This window comes from Saprolegnia parasitica (genome assembly GCF_000151545.1).
Source record: "Saprolegnia parasitica CBS 223.65 unplaced genomic scaffold supercont2.25, whole genome shotgun sequence".
Lineage (NCBI taxonomy): Eukaryota > Oomycota > Saprolegniomycetes > Saprolegniales > Saprolegniaceae > Saprolegnia > Saprolegnia parasitica.
In genome coordinates this window covers 1-19,909 of record NW_012156419.1, presented here as the reverse complement: position 1 = coordinate 19,909, position 19,909 = coordinate 1, and the positions used below count along the sequence as shown (strand labels likewise).

The window sequence follows — 19,909 nt, the reverse complement described above, 5'->3', positions numbered from 1 at the left end:
CGCACCGGAGTGGAACATCAGTGAAGAGTGGTTTTCTGGAAACACACTCTCAATTCGAATTTTATACATCGAGGGCAATCATAAGTCTCTATGCTACGCGTCTATCTAGGCTCTAGGCGTGCTGGAACCGCCCGCGGCCACGGCCTCGTCCGCCAAAGGCCGCGGGTCGACGGGGCGGATCGCCACCAGGGCGTAGTTGCAACAAATTTTCCTGTGGGTTCGTCACGTGCACCATGCATTGTGCACTTCTCGTGTGGTCGAGCAGCGCCCGCCAGGGCTTGGACGACTTGAGCGTCGCTTCGCTTCCGATGACGTAACACGCAAACTTGGCTCGCGTCAGCGCCACGTTCATGCGCCGAATGTCGCTGAGGAACCCAACGCCTTTTCTTGGGTCCGCGCGCACCGTCGACACTACATAGCATCGCTTGATGAGTAGCAGTATTTCGCATCAAGAGGATAGTACGAATGATAATGTCCTTCTCTCGGCCTTGGTACCCGTCGACCGTGTTGATCTCGACATCGTGCGCATAATCGCCACCGCACGCGCGCGCAAAGGCCTTCTTGAGCTCCTCCATTTGGAACGCGTAGGGTGTAATGACGCCGACCTTGCCACGGATCGCGTCCGGTGGGCATGCGTTCCGGAGCGTGAGGTACAAGTTGACGGCAAGTTCGATTTCCATCTGGTTGGAACGCGACGACGGGCCTGCCGACTCACGGCTGCTCACAATGTTCCAAAAGACGAGCGGTAAAAACGCCGGCGCGAGCGAGTGATATGGCTTGATGTACGCGGGTGTCTTGACGTTGTCGCCATCCTGGAGGAGGCCGCCGTAAAAGTACGCCCGTGGAAACGCCGAGATCGTTGGGTGACTGCGGTACTGCGTGCGGAGCATATGCACCGGGTGACCACAACTCTCGAGGCGCTCGAAGAGCGACCGCTCGTAAAGGGACTGTGCGCTCGTGCGCGAAAAGACAGTTGCCGACAGCTGCTGTGGATCGCCGACCAGCACACATTGCTTGCTGCCAAATCTACGCACAATTAAGTGAATTCCTCCTGAAACTAATGAAAGTAGCAGTACCGCATCGGAATGATCGTCGACAGCTCGACAGCTTGCGCAGCTTCGTCGATGACGAGAATGTCGTAGCGGTTCGAGTCGTCGAGGGCGCGGTGCCCGGCGGAGCTGAGCGTCGTAAACACAATATGCGCCGACTCGAGAAACGAGCTCTCAAGCTGTTCTTGAGTCTCCTTGGGCACACGCTTGTTGTTCTGTAGAGCCTGGCGAACGATGCTGTAGCGCTGCCACTCGAGCCGAAGCTATGTCGGATGAGAACGCGTCACAAGCCTCTAGAATGTACCGTATTGGCGCGTTCGAGGCACAAGTTGATGCGCTGCGCGATGTCCTTGTACGGCTTGTAGCTGTTGTAGTCGATGACGAGTGGGACGTCGGACATCGACGGTGGCGGCGGTGGGGACTCTGTGGGCGGCGGAGGCGGTGATCCTCGTGGCGGCGTCGGGGGTGGCACAGGCAGCGGCTCGTCGACTTCATCGTCATCGTCTTTGGACATGTCGGCCATCATATCGATATCCGTAGCTTCTGGAATGCATTCGGCAGCCACTTGCGGTAACGGCTCGTCGACTTCGTCGTCGTCAATGGCCGTGGAGCATGCCGACGTCGCGACCGGCAGCGGCTCGTCCTCTTCATCTTCCGAGAGCGTGTACATTGGTGCGCCATCGGCTGAAAAAGGCACAGCGTCGTCGTCGTCATCCGAGTTGTACGTCACAAATGCGGCCTTGGTCGTCGTCGTGCCTTCGTCGTCCAGCGTCGTAAACGAAGCAGCATGCTCAAAAATTGGTGGTGGGCCGTCAAACTGCAGTTGGCGCGGTGGTGACGTGGGTGGAGGTCCCACCTGCATGTCGAGCATCGGTCGCGGTGGCGAAACGATTGGTGGTGGGCCGTATTCCTCCGTCGGTGGCGGTGGCGGCGGTGTCCCGGGCATCTCTACCGGCGACGACGGTGGAGGTGGAGTCATGGGCGGGGGCGGAGGTGGCGACTCGGGCACGCCACGGACGTTCGTTTCGATGATACCGTGGATCCATGCAATGACGTTGCGCAGCTCTTGTCGCAGCACAGCCGCGTCAGCTTCCACCTAAAACAAGAAATTAGAATATACACTTGGAGTCTCGACGGCGTACAATGCGAAGCTCGTGCGTGAGCTGGCCAACGCGCATTTCGACAATTTCGAGCGGCTGCGAGGAGATAGATTCGACCATCCCGTCCAAGGACACGCTCTTGACGTTCGCAGTCTATGCAGCGTATGATGAGGACCCATACAAAACGGTAAATCGAGAAAAGCGCACCACGCCTCGGCCAACGCGGACGATCTGCGGAAAGTAGCGCCGCCCCTCGCCATCGCAGAAGCCTTCTTCGATAATCTTGCCCACGATGTTGTCGACTGCAATGTTGGACGGCGCCGCCACCTAAAGCAATATTAGTGTCATGCATATCGCAGAGCCAAAAACACCATACGAGAATATGGGGCTTTTCGCTGCCAATGCGTTTCCAAGCAGCGTACGTGTCCTTGTCGGGACGCCGTGCGACATCGAGCACTGCATTGTAATAACGGTTGTACTCGCGCAGATGTAACGAGTTCAGGAGACCCTTGAGTGTCGTCGTCTTGCCCGTTCCCGGCGGGCCCTTGATGAGCGTAAAGCCTTGAGACGTTGCCGCGGCAGTGATCGCCTCTTGCTGAGATTCGTTGAACGAGTTGCGTAGCCACTGCACGTAGCCAAGGCCGAGCGTGTCGAGGCGCATCGAGCTCGCGACGGACTCGCCCGACAAAAGCAGCTGCATCAGCTTGTAGTCACGACACTCGCACAGCGCGCGGAACTCACGTAGGCTCGTCACGAGGCTGTTCACTTTGAAAAGGTACAGCGTCTTGGAGGCGTCCCAGCGCAACCTGCGCCAGCGCGCCGAGGTCGAGACAAATACAAGGCCTTCTCTACGCCAAGTGTCAGAAACATTCGGGAAAAGAAAGAGCGGCAGTACCGGGAGGCTTGCTGGGACTCTACGACGCCCAGAACGCCGAGCAACCCCGATCCGTCCTTGCCGTGTACGCGCGACGCGAGAAACTTTGGGTCTTCCGAGACGACGATGAGATCGTCTTTTCGAATGTCGGCAACGTCGTGCTGGCGCTTCCGCTTGTCGTGGCCCGTGTAAGCCTTGTTGAAGGATGCCGCGACTTTGACCGTGGTCGATCCAATACTGGCGTGGGGCGTGCACACGATCGGGAGCGCCGGTGGGAGATCGGATGAGAGGCCGTTGAGCGCCTGGGCCTGCACTTCCTGGACTGCCAACGGCTTCCAGACGCTAAAGTAGTGCTGGTACGACTCAAACTTGCTCGGTACCTGGACGTTCTCGGTCGGCGGCGCCTCCGAGAGCGGTTTTTGGTCTTTCAGCACAGCCTCGCCAAAGTCCCAGTCCAGAATTTCATCGTAAAACTGCGCGAGCGTCGAGGTGGCGTACTTCGTCTCGACGCCAAACGTGGCTGACTTGGGGCCAAGTATGGCCCCAACACGGTCGGTCTTGTTGCGGTTCGGTCGCTTGTGTACGACAACGGGGGCGGGCGCCGCCGTGACGGCCTGAACGGGCTCCTCATCGAGCACCTGGATCTGTCGCCGGTCCTTCTTCAAGATCGACTTCACGGGCGGAACCTTGGACTGAAGTTCCAGGAGCTTCCGTGCGACCTCAGCTTCCACCGACGGTGGGTTGAGGGTCCGTCGTTGACGAGGGTCCCGCGGTGCCGCTTGCTTGGAAGCGGTCGGGTTGATCGTTGCCGTTGGGACTGCTGATATCGGGCGCTTGCGTCGAGCGAGAGGCTTTGTCTTGGGCAGCACGTCGTCATCGCTGTCATCGCTGTCCTCTATGGCGTCGTCTTCGTCATCCGACGCTTCGCCGTCTTCGGGTGACCAATCGTCGTCATCATCCTTTAGGATCTTCTCTCCGCGAGCAGCTGCATCTCGCGCCCGCAGGAGCTTCCCGAGCTGCTCCGACCGACCTGCGGGCTTGGCTCGTTGGCGCAGTGACTGGCGCATGGCGACTGTGCGCTGGGCAGCTAAAACGGAACTGAGCGCAGAGCAGCTTTTCGCCGAGCTTGAATTTTGGTCGCAATTTATCTAACCATCCGTCGGTTGTTTTTATTACATCAGCGTTAAACGCTTTAACGCAATATAGGGTAAACTACGTCTTATCGTTGCCACGGCACCAACGCTGGCACCAACGATAGTTTGGTGCAACCGTTTGTCGATAAACAGCAGCAGCGCAATAAAGAGCATGTGGGTAGACATAAATCACATCATGCAGCTATCACCGCTTGAACGAGTATTATTATGCATGCCCACCAACGCCATCAATAGTTCCCGTTGTACTGCGTTTAGGAGTCTGCGTTCGTCCAGCATCTACCCCTAGGGTAGTAGTATGGCGTGAAGTAGGACCATATCTTACCTTGACTGATTGACGTGAGATGGCCTCCATTGGGCTCATCTTCACTCCACCAGCAAACTCCGCTCTTGTTCGACTCGATAATAATACTCGTGAGTTGTCCTGGGGTTAAAGTCCCTCTCAGACCAAATCTTCGGATCTTCTGGTGCATCATATTATAGAGGTTTATCCGGCCCGTGGCCGTCGGCGCCCCATTTGCAAAAAGCCGACGACAACATGATCAAGTTCGTGCTCATGGTCAACAAGCAAGGCCAGACGCGCCTGGCACAGTACGTCGACTTCCTCCCGATCGCCGAGCGCGTCGCGCTGGAGGCCGAGATCATCCGCAAGTGCTTGGGCCGCAACGAGAACCAGTGCTCGTTCGTCGAGTACCGCGGGTACAAGGTCATCTACCGCCGGTACGCGTCGCTCTTCTTCATCGTCGGCGTCAACAACGACGACTCGGACAACGAGCTCGGCGTGCTCGAATTCATTCACGCCCTCGTCGAGACGATGGACAAGTACTTTGAAAGCGTCTGCGAGCTTGATGTACGCCACGTGCCACCTCACCACAACCTCACCTCGCCATCCATGTTTGTAGATCATGTTCAACCTCGAGAAGGCCCACTTCATCTTAGACGAGATGATCATGAATGGTTGCATCGTCGAGACCAACAAGGTTTCGATCCTCAAGCCGATCCATCTCATGGAAAAGTCGTCGTAAGCCACGTGTCCAAGTTACTGTAGTATATGACAACAACACGGAGGTTGCGTTGACTGTCGTCGCTGTCTATCGCCGCTTGTAGAAGAGGAGGTATCCCGTTGCACTGGATGTTGCCGCCTAGCAGATACGATACGCTTGATCCCATACTACATTCAGAACCTACGTTGCCGTCGCCGTAGCACACATCAAGCATGCCTTCGTCGACTTTCTAGAATCCCAGTATTCGCAATGACCTCTCGAGTCTCATTCAGAAAGATGTACGCACTGAAACGTGGTCGTCGTCAAAGAGAAGCCATTGCGTCTTCCACAATATCAAGCTCACGTAATGGCCTTCATCGAGCCCATTTCCGATGTGCACGACAATGCCAAATAGGTCGTAGGTCTCATTTGACGAGGATAGCATCTACAGACACACATGAATTGCGCAGTTTAGCAGCACCACGCGTTGTACGAGGCGCGAAGGCAATTGAAGCTCGTCTGGGAAGAGCACGCGATGGAATAGCTTGGCGAACGATTGAGATGCTTCCATGTACATGCACATGGTCAAGGTCAACAAGTCGGGATGAGCTCTTCAGTGTAGCACATGGTCCAGATAGCATAAAAGGATATGAATTTGAATCGCTTGAGGTGCAGCGCCAACACAGGTGGCGTCTCTCGCAAGAACAGCCGCTTTTCTGCGTCCTAGAGTCGCATCGTCCGTCTTTGTGTAGAAGATGTAGGTTGGGAACCTGGCGGCTGTGGCATGCGTCGCAAGAGAACTGGTCGTCGCCAGACAATGTCTCGACCATACCAAACTGCTTCAGGCAAAACGTTAGGGACGCATTCGGCTCGATCTCGACGCTCAGATCCAAGAAAGTCTCGTCTCGGCGCGAGACGGCATGGCAGCCCAAGCACGTCGTCTCGTTCGTCAGTGTGCCCTCAAATAGATCGTGGACCCACGTTCGCGTCTTGTTCGCAGTCTCTGCTTGGACCAAGTCGCACATAGCGTTGACAACATAGTTGAGAAACTCATGGGCGTCCTAGCCGAGGAGTGCACGCGATGAAGAAGAAGAGTAAAGCGCAGTTCACTAGTACCTGATGCAGAGGGCCGCGAAAGGTCTCGTTGTCGTGCTGCAACTTGGCAACAAACGACTTGGGCGTGACCGTGCCCGTCGCCCGCTTTTGCGTTGATATCTTCTCAAAGAGCTCGGCGAGGCAGTCGAGCAGCGTCGCTTCACCCTTCTTGCCCTACGAAGCCCGAGAAAGATCGCATAACGTGCGCCGACAATGGCAGGTTGGTTACCTTGAGGCGGCGATGCGCCGCAAGCCCGGCTCGAATGGCTCGCAGAAGTAGAGTACTTGGAGCACAGCGTTGCAGTAGCACGTGTTGCCGAAGTTGGCCAGCCCGATGAGCTTCTCGCCCGGTGGGCTCGAGATGCCATTGCCCATCGTCGCCGACTGGCACGGTATCCGGACGTCCACAAGTCACCGGATAAACCAAGCGTTTTCCGCGATGTGAAAAATATGTTCTTCACACGCTTCAACGTCTGCCACGTAGCATACTAGAACATCCATCTTGTTGCTGCATGTGCTTGGGGCCATACCTTGGGATAGCGCTGCATTGCACGAGCGATAAGTTTAAGGTAGCTGGCAGTTGTACAATTATGCATCCAAGTCTTTGTCTCCTGATGGTCTATCGTTTTGCATCATCCAAGTGACCGATCGATTTATCGCTTCATCACTGTCGCAAAGCCATGGACGTTGGATTTGGGTGGGCTTAAGCAAATTGATAGTACACAAAGTCCGGCTCTAGTTTAGCACATCCGCAAGGGATACGAAATCACTGCGTAGCTTGGGCAACACTGCTGTTCAGCCTCACAGTCAGTCGGTTTAAAGAGAAAATGCACAACAACCCACAGGATGTGAAAAATACAAATCACGTGAAATATCAGTATCCGGACTCGGTCGCCCAGTGTACTCGTCAGGAAGCAGCAACACCACGATGAGCATGAAGCTGACGCAGTGGATGTGCGTCGGGCTGCTGGTCGCTTGGTGCGTGTACATCTTGAGCTACTTTATCACAAGCACGAGCGTCGACATCCAGCGCGCGGCCGATCTCAAGCTGCGCTCCAAGGCGCTAGCGTCACGCCTCAAGCAGTTCAACCAGCCGCCATTGGCGCCGCTCGGATTCATCGTCGTTGGTGACTTCGGGACGGGCTCTGCAACACAGGCGCTCGTTGCAGCCTCAATGTCCGACTTTGTCAACCACACGCAGCCCCACGCTGCTTTCGTGCTCTCTACCGGTGACCAGATCTACGATCACGGGTGCCCGTCACATTGCCCCTTCGACACCGCGTTGATCGCTGCGCTAGAATGCTCTCAGCAGACGATCCAATCATCTACAGCAAGTTTGAAAACGTACGTGGCAAGTCGTGTCCAGTGGCTCGCCTGACGTGCCTCGTATTAGGTCTACAAGCACCCGTCGCTCAAGATTCCTTGGTACATCAGGTAGACGCCCGCAGTTTTGTGGTGTATATTGTAGTCTAACAACACTTGCGTTGTAGTATCGGCAACCACGACTGCGAGGGTAGCATCGATGCGATGCTAAACTACGCGAAGCGCACGAACAACGTCTGGAAGTTTCCGCAGCGGTACCTCTTGGCGTATCTCGTCCGGGATATGAAAGAATGCATGTATAGGTACTATACGTTTGACCAACGCGTGGACGAGTCAACGCTGCTCCGTGTGGTCGTACTCGACGCATGCGACCTCGTGTGCGGCCAGACGCCGAATGACCGGGATTTTCGTTGCACAGCGACGATGAACGACCAGACGTCGCCCGAGACGCGGACGGCTCAGTACGAATGGCTCGAGCGCACCCTGAGCCAAAGCGCACCCAAGCAAATCACACGGCTGTGGACAATCGTCGTCGGGCACTGGGCCGTACACAGCTACGCCGGAAACGGTGACACGCCCGAGCTTATCTCGCACCTCAAACCACTTTTGCAAAAACACAAGGTGCACGCGTACTTCAACGGGCACGACCACGCTCTCCAGCACATCAAGCGTGATCAGTTGAGCTTCTTTACGTCTGGTGCCGGCGGCTACAACCTTCACGAGCTCCGACCGCAAGCCCGGGCGAACCCGGACTTGGTGCACGTCGATATGGTTCACGGCTTCATGTACGTTCAAGTGAGCCGCGACGTCTTCCGCGTCCAGTTTGTCGATGGAAAGACCACGGACATTCTGTACACAACCGATATTGCTTATGAGATTTAACGCTAGACGACATTGCTTTTCTGTTGGGTGCGATGTCATGGGAGATTGTGCACTACTACTGGTACATATATGGTGCGGTTTAGAGGACGACACATACTCAGTCAGCGCTTTGTTGTTGGTAAAAGCTTGGCGAGGAGTTGTCGGTGTTCCAATCGAACCGTCAACATCGCTTCTCTTGACAGCTCAATGTTAGACGAAACAATCGTTCAGATATCTTCGTGCATGGTCATATCGTCCTTCGTGTTGGGAACAAATGACGAAGAACGTGACTTTGAGCATGAAACGATAACTTGCCCGCCGCCAGGCGTCGCATTACAGTCTCGTGTTGGCGACGAGCGACTAACGTCCACCAATGATTCTGGCGTGCATGCGCCCACTATAACGTTAGTGCTATCGCAGTGGGGTGTGCTTGCAAGCACTAACGTTAGTATGAATTAGCGGTTACGAGTACCGGACGTCGAGGAATGGTACCCACAACTGAGAGTTATCATAGCAATACCACGGCCATAAAGATCCCTTGGCAGTACTCATAGGCGCAACGCGGCAGTGTGATACGACAAGTGCGAAGCAGCAGAACGCGGGAAATTCTTGGTACCCTTGCCCTTGCCCAGTCGCAGTCAATACTTCGTTCACGAGGACCGAAGCGCGCACCACCGGCAATCGCATGCACTGCATTGCTCAAGCCTCATCCAGGCCGTCTTGAGTCTACTCGGACCCCGGCTGGAGGCTGGCGGTGAGTGGGCTGGCGGCATGGACGACCCATTGTCGAGCCAGGATCGACGAGCCAGTTGGGTTGAACCTGTCCCGTCTCTGATTGGCCCGTGCTTAGATTCGGTCGGATTCGATGTTTCTATACTATACAAATGCCAAGATGATTGGTTCAAATTTTCAAAGCAGTGTTCAATCCGCTGTCAACCATGGCCACGACGTTGACGCCGGCGCGGACGCCCCCGCGGTCTCTAAGTCGCTCGTTGACGAACAAGCCAACGCCAGCGACGGCGAAGGACCAAGCGAAGACAAAGAAGCAGGTGAATGCTGCGGCGGAAATGGAGCTCCTCTTGCAGATGACGGCAGGCCCGCTCGAATCGAGTGTCATCCCGCGCTGGAAGCGCAAAAAGAAGGTCGAAGCCGTCTCGCCGTCCCCGGCAAAGCGAAAGAAGATCACGGTACTCTTTCCATGTCATGAAAGAGCTGCAGGTCATGTTGCCCCTAGAATGATCGCTTCATTCCGAATCGGTCGGCCATGGACATGAAAGTCTCGAGCCTCAAAGTCACGGCGCCGTTCGAAGCGAAGGCGGCGCAACCCTCGGTGACAACCCCAACGCCTGCATCGATCGCCGCGCCCGACAGTCCATCACAGCAGACTTTTCAAACGTGCTTGGCCAAGTCGCTACTGGGCACGAGTGACCTTGAAGGCCATCGAATTCTTACCTTCAAGGACAAGCCTCCTGCAGCGGACGACCCTGCGTCATTCAAGGGTGCTCTCAACGTCATGTACAACAAGCGTGCGACGTCGTCCAAGATCAAGCCACTGCTGACGCGCCACATTCCGTCCGCGCCGACCAAGGTTCTCGACGCACCCGAACTCATGGACGACTACTACCTCAACCTCCTATCGTGGGGCAAAAACAATGTGCTCGCAGTTGCGCTCGGCGCGTCACTGTACCTCTGGAACGCTGCGACAGGCGCCATCGACGAGCTCATGGCGCTTGATGGCGACGAGTACATTAGCTCCGTCTCGTGGATCCAAGAAGGCAACACGCTCGCAGTTGGCTCGAGCGACGCAACGGTGCAGCTTTGGGACACGACCAACGCCAAACTACTCCGGACGCTCAACGGCCACTCGGCACGTGTAGGTGCGCTCTCGTGGAACCGCCACGTGCTCTCGTCGGGCTCGCGCGACACATCCATCATTCACCACGATGTCCGCGTTGCGTCGCACATCGTTGCGACGCTCAACAGCCACGAACAAGAGGTCTGTGGTCTGCGCTGGTCACCCGATGGTACCAAGCTCGCATCCGGCGGCAACGACAACGCGCTTTGCATCTGGAACCAGATGCAAACAACTCCGATGCACAAACTCACGGACCACTGCGCTGCCGTCAAGGCGCTCGCGTGGTGCCCGTGGGACCGCCACGTCCTCGCCTCTGGCGGCGGCACGGCCGACCGCACGATTAAGCTGTGGAACGCGCAGACAGGAAGCCTCCTCCAGTCGACCGACACGGGTTCGCAGGTATGCGCACTGCTCTGGTCGACGAGCGAGAAGGAGCTTTTGAGTTCGCACGGCTACGCGCAGAACGAACTCTGCCTTTGGTCGTACCCCGCGATGCGCAAGGTGAAGGAGCTCACGGGTCACTCTGCGCGCGTCCTGCACCTCGCAGCCGGCCCTGACGCTACGACAGTCGTCTCTGGCGCCGCCGACGAAACGTTGCGCTTCTGGAACATCTTTGCGCCGGCTGTTGTCTCGTCCAAGGCCAAGGCCCCTCCGGCGACTGGTCTACGCGCCGCCAGCATTCGATAGACAAACCGCCGACTATTGTGTGCAATGTATTCTGAAATTATGTAGTAGTGGTAGCAGAATTCCTCTTGACTACAAGAGGGGCTCAGTACCATGCCAGTCGACGGTGCCCCGCGGCCACTTGGTGCGGATAACCAAGTCCAACGGCGGCGTAAGCGAGTTGTCGTCATGACGTGGCTTCTCGGGGGCAGCGAGCCCGAATGGCGAAACGCTGAGCTGGATGGGTTCGTCTTGGTTGGCGAGTCCATCGTAGTAGAGAAGCTCGACGATCGTTTGCTCCTGCAGAGTGGCTTTCCATCGGCAGGCTATGAAAAAGATAACGTACCGAGGCGGGCGGTGTCGCTGCGTCGGGATTCGCAAACAGAACCGAGTAGTGTGACTCGCTGCAAACGACCCAAATGGGTGACGTTGGCGCCTTCAAGAATGCACCCACCACCATGTAGTCGTAAGCCTCGAACAGCGTCAGGAAGCCGACCAGGCCTAGGCGTTTCCATTGTGAAGATAAAATGGATATGCATCGAACCTTGGCGGCCAATGCCACGCAGAGTGAGGCCGTCACCGAGGTCTTGTGTGCCATCAAACACGTTGCTGCACGCGTACCCGACGAGAAGCAAATTCACAAGTTCCTACTTGGCTTTAAACACCCATGCAAACGGCACCCTATACTTACTTGCGTACAATAGTCATGAGCACCCACAAGCGTCGGCGTCGCTCCGTCCGGGGCATCCATGTCGGCAGCAATTGTTGTGAGGCCGCGGGTCAAGAGAACACTCGCGACAAGCAGAATCACCCCAGAGCCACGCGGGGCGAGATACTGATTTCGTGTAAGTCTACTCATGCATACCAGTATACTGCACTAAATAACGCACCTCGTCAATGTGGGACGCGATGAATTCGCGGGCAGCTGATCGTGAATTCAAGGATGACGACGATACCCGCACGTGCTCGATTGTAGGTTGAGCCTACAATACCTTCTTTAGGTTTAGGACGCTGTATTGGAGCAAAATACGCCAGGAAGGGCCATAGTGCATTGAGAGCCGTCGCTTGCTTGCCACACAATGTGTGTTAGCGCGTCGGTAAGGGCGGTCCGAAGCTCGTCCGCGCGCGGCTACGATAGCATATAAAGATTACATCGTAAAGGGCTTTATCATTGCGCTACCTCTTGCCAGCGTGTAGTGTTTTGGAAGAGAAAATACAACGTGTAGGCTTGGACAACTGCCATGACGCCGCATGGACCCCCTTCGTGCTGCACAATGCCGTACCCAGGCATGGGTGCAAATGGAAATCCCTGGCCCAAAGCACTGTTAGCGAAAACGAAGCCATAAGAGTAGCCAACATATACCTGCGCGGTCCAGTGCGACGTGAGGCCTTTCTTGGTCTCGCCAAAGAGAAGTGTGCGCATAGCCGACACTTCGGCGCTTGTCAGCGATCGACCGACGGACGCCGCTACTGCCGGTGGACGCCCTAGCGCCTGCTTCACTGGCGCACTCGGGACGTCATCGATAATGTCGTCGTCGACAACGTCATCTTCCACGACGGCTTCGTACTTGCTTGCCCTACGCGACCACGATTCAGACGCTACAATGTGTCGGACATTTGTACGCGCGGCGGTCAGGTGCGACAGTCGCGGACGCAGCCCGCGCGCTTCCCCAAGTGGATCCAGATCCCTTATCGTCGTCGAGTGGCTGTTTTTTGTCACTTGAGCGCCCCTTACTCTTGGTCTTGGGCGCGTCGACGTTATTGATCTTTGCGCGAGGTGTTTCGGCGTCGCCAACCTTGGACGAAGATTTGCGGTCTTTCTTGATCTCCTTGTACTTGTCGTAGCACTCGCGCTTGCTTCGGCCGAGGATGGAACTGACGTTTTTCCAGCGCTCGGTCTTGTCCGTAATGCTTTGCGTACTCTTGACCGCCTTCTTGAGCATAGCAACCTCCTCGGGTGTCCATGTTGGCAAGGATGCATCAGTCGGAGTGACCGACATGCACGCCAAGACATCCGGGCTCACGCAACTAGCATGCACCGCTTGCTTTACGTCAAAAAGAAAAGTCAACACTACCTCATGCGATGGGACTTGGACTGTTTCCGGCGTCCAATCTACGTATATTGCAACGCCATGAACCACCGAGACCAGTTGCCGACTCGAATACAGTACCATGTACTCGAGGACGGAGCTAGACTTCGGACTTGAGTTTTACGCGCAGCGACGTCCTTGTTGAAAAGCTCGCTGGCGCTGTGGGACTTGGGCGACGACTTCCTCGCCTTGTCCGAGATCCAGCGCGAGAGCGCGTCCATGGTCTTCATGCAGCGAGATCCTCTGAGGTAGTCCATCACGAGCAGCTCCGACTGTTGATGCACGCTCTCGACGCTCATCGTCACGGCCGTGTTTGACGCCCGCGCCTCCCCCGCTCCCTTGCTCGTCATGGTCTCGCCGGATTATGCGAAACCGCTGTGTGTGTCCGGTTAACGCGTTAAGATACGACACGTGGCCCTCGAGAGAAACGGCAACCAAGGGATTGGTCTGCTCGAAACATTTTGAAATCGGAATTGGCGACTCGACGCAACGCCCCATACATAGGCCTTGCTCAGCTGCCACGTTCAACTGGCAACAGTGTACCGCATTATACATGAAGCTCAATAAAACGACAAGCGTAGCTCAAACCGCTTGCAGACAACCTTGCAAGTATATCTAGCACGTGGTGCAGATTGACAAACCTCGACAGCAATGTGCCTCTACACTTCGGTACACAGGTCTTTGATCGTCGAATTCTTGCCCTGTACACCTCAAACGATGACGAGATCTAGCGATGAATGCTCTCTTGAGAGTTGTCGATCGACATGCCAAGTTCGGGCGTTCCATATTCAAACTTGGACTTGGTTTGGCCGGCATTGGCGGGCGACTCGCCATTGACCGTCGCCAAGGATTGTATGTCCTCGTCACGGATTGGCCGATAAATATGAAAAAACGGCCAATGAATCGTATTCTACTTGCTGACCATTTCACGACTCAAAAACCGGCATCTTGAGAAAATTGAGTTTCTACGGAGAATCGAAACATGGGGAGCCACGACAGCGTCTTTTGCAGGTTCGTCTTCTGCGGCGCCGAGGACGACGAGCCATCCAGCGTGCTCCTGCCGCAGGGTGCGACCGTCGCGTCATTGCGCCATGCGTTCCCCTTTGAGGGCAAGTACCACTTCCGCCTCCAGGAGACCGCGAGTGGCGGCTACGTGTGGCGCGATCTCGTCGACGACGCCGAGACTCTGCCGTCGGGCCATGTGCTCGTGAAGGTCCTGCAGCTCTCGTCCTCTCCACAAGCGTACCCGATCTACAGCTCGCAAATCGACGCGCCCGAGTACGAGCAGTTTGAGCACTTTTTCCGTGCGTCGCCTGTCAAGGCGACGTCAAAGGGCGGCCTCAACTCGATGTGGAAGAGCCTCAAGGCCTCGGGCAAGGAGCAACTTTCCAAAACAAGCGCGCGCGTTTGGGAGACTGTCGAGTTTACTGCCGGGCGCTACTTCAACTCGCAGTCAGGCGCCGAAAAGCCGTCGGCCGCAGCACTCCAGCAACTTTCGGCGGCGGCGAGCCTTAGCCGCGCAGTGTTTTCGGATGCGAACCGCGACCACATGGATCATCTCCGGCGTCTATGGACAAGTGTTCGTGGCGACGCCGGCCCTCCCGCATGGACTGAGCTTGGGTTCCCATCCGACGATCCGATTTCCGTGCTCCAAAACTCGCCGTCGAGCGTCTTTACTCTCCACGCACTCGTATTCTTTAGCGAAGTTCACCGCAGCGCGTGCCTCGAGATGCTACCTGCACGGCCAGCGTACGCGTTTGCTATGGTCGCTCTTCATCTTGGCGCTCTCGTCGCGGACCTCCTGGACCTTCCAACGGGCCGGTTTGTCGAGCGTGACGAGGTGTACTGGCGGCTCTTCGAGGACCCAATTGGTCTCCGCGAGCTCTTTTCTGTCTCGCTGCACGCATATGACGGCTTCCACCGCCAAGCCCAAGGCTCGTTCCAGAGTGCGATGGAGCAGACGAAGGCATTCATGTGCCAAGTGCTGCTTCGGGGGCCCAAGACGGTCGGAGACCTCGTACAAGTCGCCCACCAAGTGCGCAGCGCCGTGTTGCATTAAAATCTCGAAACACCTCTGTATCAAAATGTAGCGTCACCGTTTTTGCTGCTGCTTGCGCCGATTTTTCTTTGTGCGTGGCGCCGGTGGCGTCGCTGCGTCGTGAGGAAGCAAAAGTGACGCTTCGACGGGCGAGCTGGGTAACGGCGCCACGTCGTCATCATCTTCATCGTTCTCCGCGGTTGTGTCAGGTGCGAGGACGGGTGGAAGTGGTAAGAGCCCCGATGTATCATCCGCGAGTGGGGGTGCCGCCAAGATCGTGTTGGGGGCGTAGACGAGCGCACGCAAACAAGCGGCAAGCGTCGGGGCCTCGTCCTTCTTGCTTGGCGTCATTGGCGACAAAAACTTTTGCAGGGATGCGACAAGATCGCGACGCTTCTCGCTGGAGCCCAGAGTCGACTGAAGATCGGCTGTCTCGATTGCTTCCAGCTACAGTAGATGTCACGTGGATTTAACAACAATCGAGCACCTCCTTTGAACTCGTACCACGCTATGATGCCGAATATGGCGGATCGACTGGCCGATGCCGCTGTAGTACAAAATGCCTCCCGACGTTGTAGCGCAAAAGAGTGTGTCTTCACCACCGACCGCAAACGCTCCTGAAGAGGTCATATCGTATAGTAGCGTCTTGCAATACTTCGAGTCGTCGTACCTGAGAAGAACGCAGTGATGGAAAATGGGATCGTAAACCGCAGCTGAGAGCCGTCTTTGTTGACGAGGTAGACGTCGCCATTCCAGCAACAAAGCGCAATTTCTTCGTCACCATTTGCAAAGAGAGTGATTGTTGCCATCATCAATAGCGCGTCAGGTAACTACGCAGTCATCCATTAGATCAAATCGTAGGTAATATCGAGAGGCACACCTGGAGAGACCAAAGCACGTCGCTGGTCTCAGCATGGCGCAGCTCCACAGCGCCGTCGAGACAGCCAAACGCATCGAGGGCGTTCACTCCCTGCGACTTGAGCTGCGTGAGTGCAAACGCCCGGCCGCCGCTCGGCCACGGCGCCTGCAGCTGCACCATGGACGTCAAGTGCTTGAGCTCAAAGACAGCGCCGTTGTTCAAGCACACAACAAGTGGTCGCGCGTCCAACGCGCCAGCGTGCCCATGGGACTTTGTTTTCTGACGCGTCATGGACTCGACTTCACCGGGGACGCGGATCTTCTTTTCTTCGGTGATCTTTTGCACCTATTGACATAGTAGGCTTCAGAAATTATCCTCTCACGGCAAGACGTGTGTTTACGTGCTCAATGTTGAAGAGATGAATCGTTGCGTCGCGCGTGCCGAGGTACAGTCGATCGTGAAGCACGGCACCAGCGCTCACGTTAAGTGGAATCGCCTACGCCATTCAGATTACGCTTTTCCCAAAGCAACGAGCGCGGCATACAAACTGTGCAAGGAGCATGAGTGCGTCAGCCTCTGCGCGTTTTTGCAAGACGAAGCATCGGCCTTCAGCGGTCGCGACAAACAGGCGGCAGCCGAGCGTCGGTGTCGTGTGTGCGACGATCGCAGTGATGCAGCCATCGAGCTCGCAGCCATAGACTGCTTCCGGCGACGAGAGGCCCTATCATAGACATGCATAAAAGAGATCAAGTGCAGGCGCAATAATACTTTAAAGACAGCGACCTTCCCAGCCATCGAACCAACGATGAGCTCGATGTCGCTGTCGTCGTTCAGGTCAGCAAAAGCGTGCGCATTCGGAAGGACCTTCCCCTCCATGTTGAGGAGGCCCGTAGGCACAAGACACACCTACACCGCACGGGCTCATCAAGCATCAGCTCCGCTACCGATGACGAGGACGCACCGATCGCACGTTCCCCGTTGAGCTGCGCATGTGATAATACCCGTGTAAGTGCGAAATCATTAAGTGCGACTCAAAACATGCGCATGGGGCATCACGGTGCCAAGAGCCGCCAAAATGTTAATCGCTCGTTCCAAGCGTAACAATCTTCTAATGTGAAAGGCTGACTATAGATATTAGATCTCGGCAATAGAGTTGACCTTGTATTTTCTTGGTGCAGGGTGTGGTCGAGCTTTTTGGTTTACTGTTAGGTGGGGCATAGGCCGGGTAGGGAATCTAGCAGTCTCCCCGCATAGCATGCGCAGTAGTTTGATTTATGAAGGTTTGTGCATGGTGCTGCCCAATATGGGTGCTGTCGAGTTCGGTATCAGGCAGCGTGTAATCAAGCCGTGTGTGTGTGTCGTACAGCATGGACTGCGTTGATGCCATCAAAATATCGGTGTAAGACCCGGCTATCGCCAAATGCAAGTGCACTCGCTCAGCTCGTGGTATCTGAATCGAATCATGTTGGAAGAAATTGGATGTTGTTGTTGTTGAAGTGGGTCGTCTATTACAATATATATATATATAACTATGCTGAATAAAATGTCGGACTTTCTTCGATGTGTGCACTCGTGTTGGGCGAGGAGCCGGAGAAGCCACGAAGAGCAGGCTGCTCGCGCTCTTGTACGAGGCTGTGGTGCAAGTGCATTTGAGCGACACGCGCCGTCTTGACGGCAATCGTCCATGGACTTGGCGGCGGTAGGTCGGCGCGAACGACGCGATCGTTCCGGACTCGCCAGAAGTTAAACCAGACGCTGGCGCAGAGCACGGGCCAGAGGTAGCGGAACGCGGTTTGGTGCATGTTGGACGCCGTCTTGGGCGTCGAGTAGAGGTAACCCGAGAGCGTTGTCGGCAAGGTCACGCCCAGAGGGTCATGACGGCGTGAAGCGTGCTCCACACGTCTTTGATGAAGTCGCAGTCTACGAGGAAGTGGCACGCTTGGTCGGTCCTGTCGAGCCAGTGCAAATGTGCGCGGAACTTGACCGCGCGAAGCATCACTTGGTAGAAGAAGTCGGCGTACTTGGGTAAGATGGTGTCGGGTAGCCGGAGCTCGGCTGAGGCGGCTACGGCAGCAGGCGCCTCGTAGAAGTCTTCATCGACGCCCAGGTGGCGGGTCGGTAGCTGCAAGCGCGTCATTGGCGGGGCACGACGTCGGCGGGCTTCGGCAGGCGTCGTCAGGGTCAACGGCTTGGTTACCTTGTGGAGTCGAACCAGCCATGGCGGCTTGGGAGTCGGGGTCGGGCTTGGCACGGGGCCACACGTGAAGGCGTCTACAGTCGCAGCGAGCCAGCCGAGCAATTTGTCGTTGGGTATCACGTGTGGGCCGAGGTCACGGCCGCGGCACTTTGCCGTCACCGCTTGGATGAGGCGTTGAGTGCTTGTCGCGAGCGTCTCCGTCGGGGCGGCGGCGAGCATGAAGGCGTGGACGTGCTGGGCTTGAGTGATCCTGATCTTGGCCATCGTCCGTGCGTACCGAGTGTGCCATCTTGTGGTCTTTTCTACTAGTATGTAACTAAAGCTATCTACCGGGAGAAACTGGTTGGACCATAGCGGTTGTTAGTGGACCAGCGGCGACGGCGCCGGTAGCGTGCTCGGCCCCACGCGAATGTCGAACCAGTACTTGAGCATGAACTTGAACCGGTCGGGCACTGCCTTTCATGTAGGGTAAGCGACGGGTCGGCAAAGGCGAGGACGGCAAAGTTGCCCCACGGCGCGTAGGTGTTGGCTACGACAGCCATGTTTGAAGAAATTGGATGTAGGTGAAGGAAATATTTTTGAAAAATAATTGTGCGTATCATGGTTGATGAAAATGGTGTGAGAGCGAGCCATATAATAAGGTATGTAAGCAAAAAGAACTCCCTGACCGGGACTCGAACCCGGGTCACCTCGGTGAGAGCGAGATATCCTAACCGCCTAGACTATCAGGGAACTTCATATCTGTTGCCTTCACACATTGTACCGATAACCATCTTGCATCAACTCGTCTCACCTTACACCACACATCCTCAGCTACCATTATACCGCACACGCACTACCAGCCCACTACCTCATACACACATCCCTTACATTATCTTTTCCTCTCAATGACCCAACTCTAGTCCTCCTACAGCATTCCCTCACGCTTCCGATTTAAATTATCTGCGTTTATAAATTTCATTCTACATGATAGACAACGAAAACGAGATGTAGACACACGATTTATAGACCACGAACTCACAATCCAGTGATTATAAATTATGTACAGCCCTTTTGAACCAGTGTGCTTTACATTCTGCTGCGTTTTCAAACCATTGACAACATGGAAATATTTTTAAAGTAGCGTCTGTGACTCTTTTTACCACCGCGTTCATGGTTGGACCCTGGTATGCTTTAAAATATCGTTTTAAAATTCGAATAAAATGGACAAAAACGCAACCCAATGCCGAATTAAAACGCTATGCGTCAGCGTTCCATACATATAATATGGACGATTGAGAGCCATAAATGGCGAAGAATATTTTTCGCAATTTTTCGTGGAGAGTCTTGGTCATGGAGCTCGTAGAAACGCCGGTGTTTCCAAATTTCGATATTTGGCTCATCGCTCTCGATCTTTTGGGATCCTTCTTGGGGTCACTGAGAGGCCGAGAGTGAAAAGTTGCGAGCTAGAAAGACCCGCGTATTTTGGTAGATAGTCACGTGGTGCATGGAGCGGGTCCCATGAGCATGAGAAATGTGTAGCAGGACCTCAGATCGAATTGATGTGTATTCATATTGAATAATTTAAATATAAAATAAAGACGGAATCGAATTTGAGACTTCTGAAGCGCTTGCACGTTTTAACACAGTAGAGCACACAGCACTGAATTTGGCGTCTAGAGCTCATACCGGGATTTGAACCCGGATCGCAAGATTCAGAGTCTTGAGTGCTAACCATTACACCATACGAGCGCACATTTTTCAGCCTACAACACTGCCGCTCACAAACTTG

General features: G+C 55.4%; 8 protein-coding genes and 2 non-coding genes across 10 annotated transcripts; 4 read left to right on the top strand and 6 right to left on the bottom strand.

Annotated features, from left to right (window-relative positions):
• Positions 1-112: 112 nt before the first annotated feature.
• Positions 113-4,090, bottom strand: SPRG_20179 (hypothetical protein; the record flags this gene model as incomplete). The annotated part of the gene is made up of 8 exons (XM_012345783.1): positions 113-411; positions 464-1,026; positions 1,077-1,312; positions 1,354-2,145; positions 2,192-2,302; positions 2,357-2,476; positions 2,526-2,997; positions 3,045-4,090. The coding sequence occupies 8 exons, from the start codon at positions 4,088-4,090 to the stop codon at positions 113-115; spliced, it is 3,639 nt and encodes a 1,212-aa protein (XP_012201173.1).
• A 603-nt stretch (positions 4,091-4,693) lies between these two features.
• SPRG_06758 (AP-4 complex subunit sigma) lies at positions 4,694-5,262 on the top strand. Its single transcript, XM_012345764.1, has 2 exons — positions 4,694-5,024; positions 5,077-5,262. Exons 1-2 carry the CDS (start codon positions 4,713-4,715, stop codon positions 5,197-5,199), a joined length of 435 nt encoding a protein of 144 aa, XP_012201154.1. The 5' UTR covers positions 4,694-4,712; the 3' UTR covers positions 5,200-5,262.
• A 3-nt stretch (positions 5,263-5,265) lies between these two features.
• SPRG_20178 (hypothetical protein) lies at positions 5,266-6,627 on the bottom strand (the record flags this gene model as incomplete). The annotated part of the gene is made up of 8 exons (XM_012345782.1): positions 5,266-5,316; positions 5,363-5,407; positions 5,465-5,602; positions 5,651-5,721; positions 5,754-5,880; positions 5,928-6,218; positions 6,274-6,426; positions 6,538-6,627. 8 exons carry the CDS (start codon positions 6,625-6,627, stop codon positions 5,266-5,268), a joined length of 966 nt encoding a protein of 321 aa, XP_012201172.1.
• A 553-nt stretch (positions 6,628-7,180) lies between these two features.
• On the top strand, positions 7,181-8,457 carry SPRG_20177 (hypothetical protein; the record flags this gene model as incomplete). Its single annotated transcript, XM_012345781.1, has 5 exons — positions 7,181-7,503; positions 7,551-7,596; positions 7,646-7,686; positions 7,743-7,829; positions 7,878-8,457. The coding sequence occupies 5 exons, from the start codon at positions 7,181-7,183 to the stop codon at positions 8,455-8,457; spliced, it is 1,077 nt and encodes a 358-aa protein (XP_012201171.1).
• A 904-nt stretch (positions 8,458-9,361) lies between these two features.
• On the top strand, positions 9,362-11,029 carry SPRG_06757 (hypothetical protein). Its single transcript, XM_012345763.1, has 2 exons — positions 9,362-9,623; positions 9,671-11,029. The coding sequence occupies exons 1-2, from the start codon at positions 9,375-9,377 to the stop codon at positions 10,976-10,978; spliced, it is 1,557 nt and encodes a 518-aa protein (XP_012201153.1). The 5' UTR covers positions 9,362-9,374; the 3' UTR covers positions 10,979-11,029.
• An 18-nt stretch (positions 11,030-11,047) lies between these two features.
• On the bottom strand, positions 11,048-13,343 carry SPRG_20176 (hypothetical protein; the record flags this gene model as incomplete). Its single annotated transcript, XM_012345780.1, has 11 exons — positions 11,048-11,254; positions 11,301-11,455; positions 11,499-11,601; positions 11,646-11,789; positions 11,845-11,937; positions 11,985-12,083; positions 12,135-12,263; positions 12,318-12,531; positions 12,578-12,982; positions 13,030-13,067; positions 13,158-13,343. The coding sequence occupies 11 exons, from the start codon at positions 13,341-13,343 to the stop codon at positions 11,048-11,050; spliced, it is 1,773 nt and encodes a 590-aa protein (XP_012201170.1).
• A 683-nt stretch (positions 13,344-14,026) lies between these two features.
• SPRG_20175 (hypothetical protein) lies at positions 14,027-15,103 on the top strand (the record flags this gene model as incomplete). The annotated part of the gene is made up of 1 exon (XM_012345779.1): positions 14,027-15,103. The coding sequence occupies one exon, from the start codon at positions 14,027-14,029 to the stop codon at positions 15,101-15,103; it is 1,077 nt and encodes a 358-aa protein (XP_012201169.1).
• A 326-nt stretch (positions 15,104-15,429) lies between these two features.
• Positions 15,430-15,866, bottom strand: SPRG_20174 (hypothetical protein; the record flags this gene model as incomplete). The annotated part of the gene is made up of 3 exons (XM_012345778.1): positions 15,430-15,529; positions 15,587-15,699; positions 15,753-15,866. 3 exons carry the CDS (start codon positions 15,864-15,866, stop codon positions 15,430-15,432), a joined length of 327 nt encoding a protein of 108 aa, XP_012201168.1.
• Positions 15,867-18,797: 2,931 nt separating this feature from the next.
• On the bottom strand, positions 18,798-18,870 carry SPRG_30090. Its single transcript has one exon. It is a non-coding gene; the product is annotated as a tRNA-Glu (tRNA).
• Positions 18,871-19,797: 927 nt separating this feature from the next.
• Positions 19,798-19,869, bottom strand: SPRG_30089. The gene has a single exon. It is a non-coding gene; the product is annotated as a tRNA-Gln (tRNA).
• Between the last annotated feature and the right edge of the window lie 40 nt (positions 19,870-19,909).

Bases quoted from the DNA above. Each gene is read 5' to 3' on its own strand.
- SPRG_06758 (XM_012345764.1), top strand. From the start codon at position 4,713: ATGATCAAGTTCGTGCTCATGGTCAACAAGCAAGGCCAGACGCGCCTG. The intron at 5,025-5,076 runs GTACGCCACGTG...CCATGTTTGTAG, and splicing joins AAAGCGTCTGCGAGCTTGAT to ATCATGTTCAACCTCGAGAA.
- SPRG_06757 (XM_012345763.1), top strand. From the start codon at position 9,375: ATGGCCACGACGTTGACGCCGGCGCGGACGCCCCCGCGGTCTCTAAGT. The intron at 9,624-9,670 runs GTACTCTTTCCA...TGTTGCCCCTAG, and splicing joins CAAAGCGAAAGAAGATCACG to AATGATCGCTTCATTCCGAA.